Source organism: Vespa velutina, chromosome 22, assembly GCF_912470025.1.
Source record: "Vespa velutina chromosome 22, iVesVel2.1, whole genome shotgun sequence".
Lineage (NCBI taxonomy): Eukaryota > Metazoa > Arthropoda > Insecta > Hymenoptera > Vespidae > Vespa > Vespa velutina.
This window is the reverse complement of record NC_062209.1, coordinates 1,190,001-1,202,367: the sequence shown is the minus strand read 5'-3', so window position 1 is coordinate 1,202,367 and position 12,367 is coordinate 1,190,001. Positions and strand designations below refer to the sequence as shown.

Sequence of the window (12,367 nt, the reverse complement as noted above, 5' to 3'; positions counted from 1 at the left end):
TCTCTACCTATACCAATACTAATCGATACTCGACCCTACTACTCGTCTCGATACGACCGCTTTTCTCCTTCCTCTGAGAAGGACGAGGACGAGGACGAGGACGAGGACGAGGACGAGGACGAGGATGAGGACGAGTACGATGACGAGAACGAAGGTGAGGGTGAAACCGTTGACGAGGAGGACCTAGAGGATGAGGAGGTGGTGGAGGAGGAGGAGGAGGAGAAGTCGGTGGCATCGAGGAGACGACACGTCTCCTCTCTTCGTATCTTTCAGCTTTTGTTTCCGACGTGATCTAATCGTTCTGTCGCGCTCGCTCGAGAGAGCTCAAGAATTCCGTTTGATTCATTTCCGTTAACTCCTTACCCTCCTAGCTTTTCCTATCCTCCTCCATTTACCTTCAAGATCCTACTTTCATCCTTTTCCCTTTCCCCCCCCCCCTCTCTCTCTCTCTCTTTTTCTCTTTCTCTCTCTTTTTTTTTCTTTCTCTTTCTCTCTTTTCCATACGGAATGTAATTATCGAATGCAAGGAAGACGAAAGAAAGAAAGGGAGTAACAGGGTCGACTATCCAACAGCCCGGATAATAGAAGCTTCTATATGGTAGGAACCCGCTTTATGTCTAAAGTCATCCTCTCTCTCTCTCTCTCTCTCTCTCTCTCTCTCCTTCTCTCTTTAGGTCTATCTTCCTCTTCCTCTTTCTCTCTCTCTCTATCTTTCTATATATATATATAGTTCTCTCTATCTTTTTTATGTGCGTAGAAATGATTAAAGTTAAATCTTCAAGAAAGAGTTGACATAAAATGACGAGAGTTAAGAATAATTTGAATAAAATTATTCGAACTCTTTTTCAAGCGAATCATCCTTTTTTTTCCCCCTCCCTCTCTTTCCGTTCGTCTGTAACAAAAAGATTGCATACAACAACTAACGTGTTATACCTTACTTACCTACCTACCTACCTACCTATCTACCTAACTACCTACATCTATCTATCTATCTACCTACATATCTGCCTATGCGAATGTTTCTACATTCTATTTAACTACTCGTGGATAAACCTTATACCAAGCTTATTCCGAGCTTTCGTAGTGAACTTTAATCTCGACGAAACGTATAACCTAGCTCGTTCGTTGAAAGGACTAACACGTTCGAACCGCAACGATCGAACAACCTTAATCTTTGATGAAAATTAATAAACTTAGTCGTCTTCTCTCCCTCTCTCTCTCTCTCTCACTCTCTCTCACCCTTATAGATTCATCCTAGTTCATTCTATAAACTACGACGAGTATACTTTATAATTGACGATACTAAAGCAGCTTTAAACCCCTCGACAAATTTGGATGAGCCTCGCCCACATCTTACGGATCATTATATTTGGTCTAAACGCCAAACGAGGGTTACCCGCATTTCCTAGTATTGTTTAGTTTCTCCAATTTCGAGCACTTCGCTTGTACTGTCTCTTACCATTCTCGTTAGAAAGATCAAGTACCGCCACGAATAAGAGGATTAACGAAGTTAATTGTAACTCTCTCTCTCTCTCTCTCTCTCTCTCTCTCTCTCTCTCTCTCTCTCTCTCTCTCTCTCTCTCTCTGTCCCTCTCTGTCTCTTTCTGTCTCTCTCTCCCGTCTTTTTATCTCTATCTCTGTCTGATACGTACACACACGATATCCCAGGTTTTCGCTCTCTCTCTCTCTCTCTCTCTCTCTCTCTCTCTCTCTATCTATCTATCTATCTTTTTCTCTCTCTTTTCTTTTTTCTCTCTTTCTCTCTTTCTATAATTCATGCAATCTCTCACTCCCTCACTATCTCACTGTAAATATCGATGAGAAATCTATGTGGATAGATAAACGAGCGTTCGTTCTTCGACTTAAGAGGTGGAATAGTTCATTCTCTACACACATATATATATATATATATACACATACATACATATATATATATATATATATACAGAAGTTGAACGACATAAGACCATGGAGATTTTCAGTTCGTATTCACGGTAGATTTACTATATGCGTCTTTCCTCTCGTGAATAAGGAAATAAGTGCGGCATCCTTGATAAAAGTTCGTTCGGTTAACCGGAAAAAAAAAGAAGAAAAAAAAAAAGAAAAAGAAAAAGAAAAAGAAAAAGAATGGAATGGAATGGAATGGATGGGAAGGAAAGGGAAAAAAAGAAACGAAAATGTTTACTAAAAAAAAGGAAAGAAAGAAAAAAAAAAAAAAAGAAAGAAAGAAAAAGAAGACGAGTGTTGAGCGCATCCTTCCGCGAATTTCAATTAAGTTTCGAAACTTCGTACGATGGGCACTCCGAGAATCCTCGGAAAAAGTTTTAACGAATCTTCAGGGTCACCCTAAGGATATACATACATACATACATACATACATATACATGTATATATATATATATATAAACTCATATACAAACACAACGATGATAAAAGTATATATTCGTATAAATCGTCGTAGTATCGAGTAAAGTGCTTTGAATAATTATTACGAAAGGTCTAAGGCGAATCGAGTCGAATCATGTCGATTCGAATCGTGTCGAGGCCCTAAGCAATGTCTCTACTCCGACTACTCGACGATCCAATTTCGTCCTGGTACAAGAAACGTAATTATACGTAACATCGAGAGAGAAAGAGAGATAGATAGATAGATAGATAGATAGAGAGAGAGAGAGAGTGAGAGAGAGAGAGAGAGAGAGAGAGAGAGAAAGAGAAAGAGATCTCCGCCATTGAGATTAGTCAAGTATTCTCTCTGTTTTTCGCGGAAGGAAGGAAGAAGAAGAAGCCAAAGAAGAAACCATCGACATTTCTACCTTTTGTCTCGATAGCAAGTTTTTATTAAAACGTTCCAACTCTTCCTCTCTCTCTCTCTCTCTCCCTTTCTCACACACACACACACACACACACACACATACACTCGTAGGAAACTTTTTTTTTCCTCTTCTTTCCAAGCTTATGAAGATAAACGTCGAATAACAACCGCAAAAAGCGACCGAGATGCGACCTCCTTTCCCGTTCTATAGGACATTCTTCTTCGGCTTGAAAACGCAGGGTGAGATGAGACGGAGAGAGAGAGAGAGAGAGAGAGGAGTGGTTACGAGAAGGGGATGGTTACGTTTTCGTTGTAAGGGATACGATGGAACGCGGACTCCGTAACGCGCAGACCTTAAATTTCTCGGATACGTCGCCGACACCGTTGCAGGCTGTTGAACTCTCGACAGATTCTTTAGCCCCGCGCGACAACCCCTCCCAACCTCCCTCTCAAAGCTTTTTCTTTATCCGTTGAAGTAGTAAGGGAGAGAAAGAGAAAGAGAAAGAAAAAGAAAAAGAGAGAGAGAGAGAAAGAGAGGTATTACTTCGGCCACGAAACGTTAGTAACAGAACGATAAGAGAGCCCATGAGCGTGAGCCTGCTGGCGTGTCGGAAAATAGGCGCGCTCGCGCGCATCTATTTTTGTTCCCGGTCACGTAACTACTATGTGAAAACGTATATTATGCGTGTTACCCGGCTGGTATTCATCGAGTATCCCTTCCGTCTCCTAGTTATTTTCTCTTTATTTCTCTCTCTTTCTCACTCTCTCCATCATAGTCCCAGTCCTTCGTTCATATATATATATATATATATATATGTGCATATAGATACATACCATATATTCGTTGTTAATCGCGATCGAATTAGTTGCGCTATGACGTATTTGCTTGCTTAGTTACTTATTTATTTATTATTTGTTTTATTTATTTATTTACTCTTTGTCTCTTTGTTTTCGCATGACCATTCAAAATTAAAAATCCCCCTTTTATTCTGAACGAACACGTACGATAATCGTAAATAATGATAATTAATATGTCAATATATAATATAATATTGTAAACGCACGAGAAAATGTTTTCTTTTTATTTCTTTCTTTCTTTCTTTCTTTCTTCTTTTCTTTTTTCGTTTTTCTTTTTGTTTTTGTTTCGTTTCGTTGTCGCCGTACCTACTAACCTTTCGCTTTTCTTGGGGAACCTTTTTTTTTTTTCTTCTTTTTTTTTTTTTTTTTTTTTTTTTTTTTTTTTTTTTAAACCCGTCCACTCGTTCGTATTTCACATTTAGAAATTAAAGCGTCGGTTGTCCCTTAACAACGTACTTCTTATCTCTTATCAGATAAATCCCCGCGCTCGACTTTGAGATGATGCGTTCGAGTAAAGCCGGATGAACTGAAGATTTCCGCAATATAAGATCCAAGCCTATCAGACGGAGAAAGTGAAAGAGAGAGAGACAGAGAAAGAGAGAGAGAGGAAGAGAGAGAGAGAGAGAGAGAGAGAGAGAGAGAGAGAGAGAGAGAGAGAGAGAGAGAGAGAGAGAGAGAGAGATCCCGTGATGATGATATTCCCGTGAGGAAAGAACAACGTTTGGATATATAATTTACGTTTACGTTTATCATGAAGGATAGAAATTCTTGGAGAGAGAGAAAGAGAGAGAGAGAGAGAGAGAGAAGAGAGCAAAAAGAAAAGCGATCTGAAGAAGAAGTTGGGGATGGTGGGGAGGGGGGAAAGTGAAACATTTTCTTTCTGATACATTCATGCGGACACGAAAGAATAAACGAAACGTTTAACGAGCGTGTATTATCGTCGATATAACAAAAACGATTTTACCGAATAAGTGTATAGGTATATTCGTTCGTTCATAAGCTTTCCCTTCTGTACGCATCAGTTGGCCTCATTAGAAGAGGGAGGAACCTTTTTATTCTTCTCGCTTACATACTTTCCAAGGTCCTCTCTCTCTCTCTCTCTCTTTCTCTCTCTCTTTCCCTTTGAAAGAGGGTCTCGCACCACCCTACAGATCGGCCATATTACTTTCGGCCGTAATTTAGCCGAAAGTTTCTCTACGTGTCCGTCCGAGAAGCTATATATATATATATATATATATATATATATATATCTCTCTCTCTTTCTTTCTTCCTTTCTTTCTCTCTCTCTCTCTCTATCTCTCTCTCTATCTATCTATCTATCTATCTCTTTTTCTCTCTCTCTCTCTCTCTCTCGTACCTATATCTATACATAGAGCATAGTAGGTACGTTTGCGCGCGCGCCCTTTTTCCGAGGGCTCGATCGAAAGGGAGGAAAGCGAGAAAGGATTGGGCGGAAGAGGGAAAGAGAGAGCTCGATGGTTATATCGATCGATCGCAAACTATCCCGGGTATTTCGACGATTACAGAGAGGCGGAAAGAGAATCAGAAAGAGAGAGATGGAAAAGCGCGAACGTTCGTAAGTTGGAAAGAGAAAAAGGGATGACTCTCTCTCTCTCTCTCTCTCTCTCTCTCTTTCTCTCTCTCTCTTTCTGTCTCTCTGTCTCTCTCGTGTCACATGTATCTACGTACATATACGTGGAAAATAGGAGTCGGGTGGAAGTGGATGAATATCCGAAAAGCAAAATGACCGAAAGGGAGAGAGAGAGAGAGAGAGAAAGAAAGAGAGAGAGAGAGAGAGAGAGAGAGAGAGAGAGAGAGAGACGTACCATCCCGTTCGTGTCTGTTCCCTGTGATGGATCAAATGTGGCTGGCTTATTCATTATGCGTTGGACCGAGCGACGAGGACGATGATTTACGAAAGGGACGACAAAAAGGTGTCGTGGACTGATGAGTGAGTGCAAAAGAGTGGGGTGGGTGGGGGGGGTGGGGAAGAGACGAGGGTTAGAAGGGTGAGGACACAGACCTGCAGTTTCATTCTAGCTACCTATGGCGAATCCATTTGGACGTTCCCAAAAAGCATCGACCCTTTCTAAAAACGAATTAAATATCAATAATTCACGAAACGTTCTATCGAATTGGATATGCTCTTGATTTATGCTTTTAGAAGAAATCAAAAGTTTTCTTTTTTCTCTTTTTTCTTTTTATATATATATATATATATATATATATATATATATATATATATATATATATGTATGTATTTTTTTCTCTTCTTTTCTTTTCTTTTCTCTCTTCGCAACGATTTTAAAATAGCTGCTCGACTTATTTGTTCTTTTGTTTTCTCTCTCTCTCTCTCTTTTTTTTTTCTTTTTTTTCTTTTTTTTTTGTTTTGTTTTTTTTTTTTCTATAATCCTTACAACGCTTTTTTATTACGTTCACGCGCTAGCAATCATTTTCGATTTGGGCATTACGTTGTTTTGATTCACGATTAAAGTATTAATATTTGTTTAATGTATTAATAATTATTTAATGTATTCGTATAAATCGTTCTCGCCCGTTATTCTCTAAAGTTATAGAAAATTTCAAGCGCAACAATTTGAAATTATTTTTGTGGTATGTACAATTAGGATTAAATATTATTCGCGATAGATTTGATTATCAGTACGACGCTAGACGATAGATGGATAGATGGATAGATAGACGAAATAGATAGATAGTTGTAGAACGTAAAAGAGCTCGTTAAGAGACAGCAAAAGGATTTGCCTTCGTGTTGCATCGTTGAACTCGCTTTTGCTAACTTTTTCGTTGTTCCCTGCAATTAAGAGAGAAGGAAAAGTAAGTACGGGGCCTCGGGGTCGTGGCACGTTCGAAAACGAAACGAAACGAAACGAAACGAAACAAAATGAAACGAAACGAAACGAAACGAGACGAAACGAAACGAAACGAAACGAAACGAAACTAAACTAAACCAAACTAAATGTAATGCCGACGAATCTCAGTGAGTGGGATCGAAGACAAGTATTTGCCTTTGCTCCGAGCTAAATTACCGGCCTGTTCTCTCCAACGTATACATTAGTGAAATTATAATATTTCGTAAAATACAGAGTGCCGCTTTAATAATACCTATTTCTCTTTAATGTACAAGAATTATGAGCTACGCTCTCTGGAAGTTTCATCAATGGAATATGTACGACGTTGACGACAAAACGACGATGACGACGACAATATCGTACAACCGACGGAAACAATATCATGAGAATAAAACCGTTATGACGACGATGTTACAACAAAAGAATAGATTCGTTCGCGTATCGTATCGTATTGTATCGTATCGTATTATATCGTATAGGTCAATAACTTGCATCCAATACATGCACATCCACATATAGAGAGATTACGTTTCATCCTTTCACATCTTATCCGTCTGAGAGCACAAAACAATGATTAATTCTAGCGAAAAAAGGGGAAAAAAAGAAAAATAATATACATCGTCCGAGATCTTAATCGAGTATATTCTCAAAAAACATATCTATATACGTATATATAAGCGCGTGTACGTACGTACGTATGTATGTATGTATGTATATATATATGTATGTATGTATGTATGTATGTATATCGTCATATTTTCTCGGTGATTTACTTTCTATACGTTTGCTACTTCATTGCACGATCATTGATTCTGGGAGGAACGAGAGATTATAAAAGAGTCAAAAGCTTGTTCGGCTTTTGTCTCTTGCGCATCGGAAAAGTAATAAAAAGAAATATGGTTGAAGTTGAGTTTTTAAAAATAAAGATAGAGAGAGAGAGAAAGAGAGAGAGAGAGAGAGAGAGAGAGAGAGAGAGAGGAAAATAAAAATCAATTCTATTCTTTAGTTTGTCGAAATGGTTTTTAGTTTTCAAACATAAAATGATATCGCACATGTCGTTACGATAAATGTTCGGACTGTCGCTTTTGAAGAAAACTCCAAAACAAATTGTTTCAAAAAAAAAAAAAAAAAAAAAAGAAAAAAGAAAAAAAAAGAAAAAGAAATAATAAGAAAGGAAGTAAAAAATAACCCTAAACGTTACACTTTGTTCCAAGGTTCTATCTATCGAATTATCGGAGTATCGGGTATGGATTTATCGAAATAACTTCACGAAATGCAATAATTAATTTTCAATCGTATAATAATGCGAAACGAACAGTCATAATGAATGCTTCAAGGAATGCTTTAATTACGTCGTTATTAATTTCCATATCGTCCTTCATGGATACACATTATTGATACATATATATAATATATCGATTTGCATTTTATTCGATGAAGATATTTTACAATAAGTTATAGTATATGTTCGTTCGTTTAAATTTGTTTAGCAATAAAAAAAAAAAAAAAAAAAAAAGAAAAAAAAAAAGAAAAAAAAAAATTTATCGCTATTTTATTTATCTACATATTTATTAAGTACATACGTACATGTCATACGTGTGGTATGTACGAAGAGGAAAAAAAAAAAAAGGAAGAAAGAAAGAAAACAAAACAAAAAAATAAAAAAAAAAAAATAGAAACGAAATATGTACGTATCATATTTCGACTATACACGATCATAACACGCTCGATGTATCGATTCTCTTTCGTTTTTACGAAAATGTCGATGGTCGTTTGTTGAATTTGACGAGGATTGAAGTTCGATTATCACACCTTCATCCATTTCTATAAATTTTTCTTTATCTATCTATCTCTCTTTTTCTCTCTTTCTCTCTCTCTCTCTCTTTCTATATATATATATATATATATATATATGAGAAATGACGTCGAAAAATCCATTGCATAATATATATTGTCCCGAACAGATACACATACCGGTGACTTTCCCATATATATTGAAACTTTACGCGAAAGCTGCCATACGTACGCAACCATACGATTTGTTAAAATGGACGGCAGCATATTTTCGTGCTATTACTAAGAAGGAGGTACCGCCGGTCAAGGTAAAGGTTTCAAATATTTAACTCAATTATGATAAATCAATGGATTTATATAATATAATCGTATATCGAATAAATTAAGATACGTCTGACCTTTTTACCCCCCCCCCCAACCCCTCCCCCTCTCTATCTCTCTCTTATCAGTTTTTTCTCTTTCCTCTTTCTCATTCTTTTTTTTATTCCTTTTTCTATTCCTTTTTTATCTTTTATTATTATTATTATTATTATTATTATTTTTTTTTTTTTTTTTGTACTCCTTGCGACTCGAGAAGAATGGAGAAACGTAAAATGAGTAGTGGGCGGTGATAGGACAGCGGCGGGAGGAGGATGGCATGCGGAGGGAGAGGAAGAGATAGGAACGTACGAATAAATATTATTCTACCTCTGCAACTTAATTATAAATGTTTTAAAAGATAATATCCTGAGGTATTAAGAAGAGAAAAAAAAAAAAAGGAAGAAGAAAAAGGAAACAAAAAAAAAAAAGGGGGGAAAAAGAAGTAAAAGAAAAGAAGATGAAAAAGGGAAAAGGAAAAGAAAAAACTGGAAATGAACGAGTACGACGAGAGCGGCACGTTTTCTCGTAGAATGTCTGATTAAATATGAACGCTGAAGTTTTCGAAAAAGTAGATTCAATTTAACGTTAAGACAATATCTCACCTTTTTCTATCTTCCTTTAATTTATTTATTTGTTTTTTGTTCTTTTTTGTTTTTGTTTTTTTCCTTTTGTCCCTCACATTAAAGTATTCTCACGTTACGATTAATGAATATTAAAAAAGAGAGAGAGAGAGAGAGAGAGAGAGAGAGAGAGAGAGAGACACTCGAGTTCGATACATTGTAAAGTTATCATGATTATTCGTATAAAATAGATCTTATCGAAAATAATAATAATCGTCGTGATAAATAATTATAATTCTTTTGTAATTTCATTTGATACGATTTTTCTATTCCTTTTTAATTTTATCATAGGAAAGATTGGAATATCCTCAGCTTATATATTCCTCTGGTATAACTCCTGGTTATTTGAGGACATTGTTAAACAGATTTGGTCACGTAAACAAAGTCCCCTTGAGAGCTATTCTAGAACATTGGCAAGGTATCGACCTAACCGAGACTAGTCTTTATCAGATATGTCTGGTCGGTGGATTCCTAAAGGGAGATTGGAATTGCGACTTTTATCGTTTTCTAGCTATAGCTTGTGGATTATTGGCCGACGTAAGTAATTCCAATGTTCATATAAAATATTTTCAAAAAAAAAAAAAAAAAAAAAAAAAGAAAAAAAAACATACCTAACGATTATAATTCAACCTCTCTTCGACATACCATCTTTCAAACTTTTATTTATTTTATTTCCATTTGTTCTATGCATAAATTTTATACATATATATATATATATATATATATATCGATATATCGATGATAATAATAATAATAATAATAATAATATAGTTTTAACGATCGAGAAAAGAAAAATTTCTTTCCTCTGAACGGATTAACATAATTCTCGATGGATCGTATCGATCGTATCAATTGATCGATCGATCGTATCGATAAATTTAAACCTTGGGCGGGGTATGTGGGGGGAGGGGGGATTGGGGGGATGGGGATGGGGAAGGGTTTTGCCCCGCTTCCAATAGAACTTAACGGATACGATGATTTACATCTGCGAGCTACTGACGTTGGAGCCTGAAGGCGGCTCCGCGATGATACCCTTACGTATCTTTATCAATCTTTACGGATATCTTGCAAATCTCAACTGCACCGGTTATATCTCACCATCGATGATAATGTTGAAAGAAGAGGATGAGGAAATTATCGAACACGAGGATCGTTTCTATTCTTCTTTCTCTGATGTTTCACTTTTCGAAACTTGCAAATGGTCCGATTCAACTATCTCTTATAGACCAAAGAGTCCAATGGAAATTCAAGAAATGGTAGAGGAGGTATTTATATATCAAATGTTATATTATCGAACTAAGCGTAAAGTAAAAATAAATAAGTATATTTTACGATATAGTTTTTAATCGTCAAAATAATTTTCTATTCGTAAATAATACGAATATATAATATCATTTACATGATATATATATATATATATATATATATATATATAATATAAATAATAATCGAAAGATAAATGAATAATGCTAAACGTTATAATTTCTCTCTCTTTCTCTCTCTCTCTCTCTCTCTCTCTCTCTCTCTCTCTTTCTCTATTTATCTATCTCTGTCTCTATCATACTTTCAGGATTTCACAAAGTTTCATTTCGTTTTTCTACGAAAGTTACGATTAATTAAATCGTAATAACAATTAACAATCGTTCGTATCAAAAACTTGTCTTTTGTCATTTTCGTACATCGTCGCAAATATTAAATCCATTGATGATCTATTTTTTGTCGTGCCGAAGTAAAGATCATACGAGAACTTACCTTCCCTCTCCCTTTTCCCTTATCATTAATATCCAAGTATAAAAATTTCAATCAATTAATTATTATAATGGAATAAAACTAAAATAATATATTCGAAATTAAATAACGAATCGTAAATCTATTCTATCATATATATCGCATTATCTATAATTCCTGTTACGATCTTTTTAATGCCTCATCACGTTAATAAAAATAATCTCGTTTCTTTTTTGTTTTCATTATATTTTTTTTTTCTTTCTTTTTTCTTTTTTTTTTTTTTATGATGAACAGAGGAATAAAAGACAAGAAAAACAGAAAAATAAAAACAAGCGCAAATAAGGGAAAAAAAGTCAAAGCGAATTAACACGAATCATTAAGAAACGTATATACCTTTTCGAAGAGGGTCGGAGGGTGGTCGGAGAGGAGAGAGAGAGAGAGAGAGAGAGAGAGAGAGAGAGAGAGAGGGCGAAGAGTGTTTTTTTGTTTTTGTTTTAAATTTTTTGTTTTTTTTTTCTTTTTCTTTTTCTACTATACAGACATCGATTATCGATAACGAAGAAAATTATTATTGAATAGACGGTGTAATCGTTTATAATGTTACAAAAGTCTTGACAAAGTGCTCTCGAGTAAAAGCGTGAGAGGGATGGAAGGATGGATGGTTTGAGGAGGGAGGGAGGAGGATGGAGGGAAGGAAACGAAAGAGAGAAAAAAAAAGAGAGAGAGAGAGAGAGAAAAGATCGTACTCGACAAATCTATATTATACTTTATTCAACGTCAAAAGGGATGTCTATGTATGGAGTCATCTTTCTAAGTTTGCGACGGTCGTGTGTAGTGTTTACGCTTTGGCGAATTGCTTTGACTCCAAGTTTTAAATGCGTGTTCTACTGTTCGTTCAAGGAGGAGGAAAGGAGTATTCTAACTTCGTCGATCGAGGAAATAAAAGAAGAAACGACGACTACGGCGACGACTATGGGGTTGGTCGTGGAAAAGAATGGAATTGAAACGAAACCGATCGGCAAGGTTGAAACCAAAGTTGAAAGAAAGGTTGAGAACAAAGATGAGAAAAAGGTTGATACCAAAGGGGAATCGGATACGAAGGAGGAGAAAGACTTTGAACGATCTGATTGGCAAACGAAAATTTCCAATAAGGTCGAGACGATCGATGATTCGGCCAACGCGAATGAGGATGTCGAGGTTCGTTTGTGTTCATATATAAAATATAAAAATATAATTGAATGAATTATGAGATAGCTAGGTAGGAAAAATGAGACAAAACAAAAGCAAAAAAAAAAAAAAAAAAAGGAAAGGAAGGAGAGAAAAAA

General features: G+C 36.0%; 2 protein-coding genes and 1 long non-coding RNA gene across 4 annotated transcripts in view; 2 read left to right on the top strand and 1 right to left on the bottom strand.

Annotated features, from left to right (window-relative positions):
- The window catches only part of LOC124956567 (transmembrane protein 132C), a 94,632-nt gene that overhangs the window by 42,864 nt on the left and 39,401 nt on the right, over positions 1–12,367 (top strand). The gene's annotated exons all lie outside the window — the stretch shown is intronic.
- The window catches only part of LOC124956571, a 35,241-nt gene that overhangs the window by 19,227 nt on the left and 3,647 nt on the right, over positions 1–12,367 (bottom strand). The window lies entirely within an intron of this gene.
- The window catches only part of LOC124956568, a 28,656-nt gene that overhangs the window by 13,985 nt on the left and 2,304 nt on the right, over positions 1–12,367 (top strand). The window contains exons 2-6 of the mRNA XM_047512537.1: positions 8,505–8,642; positions 8,912–8,999; positions 9,606–9,851; positions 10,274–10,579; positions 11,943–12,239. Coding sequence (XP_047368493.1) covers positions 8,967–8,999; positions 9,606–9,851; positions 10,274–10,579; positions 11,943–12,239 — 882 coding nt within the window. The 5' untranslated portion in view covers positions 8,505–8,642; positions 8,912–8,966. The remainder of the gene's footprint in view (positions 1–8,504; positions 8,643–8,911; positions 9,000–9,605; positions 9,852–10,273; positions 10,580–11,942; positions 12,240–12,367) is intronic.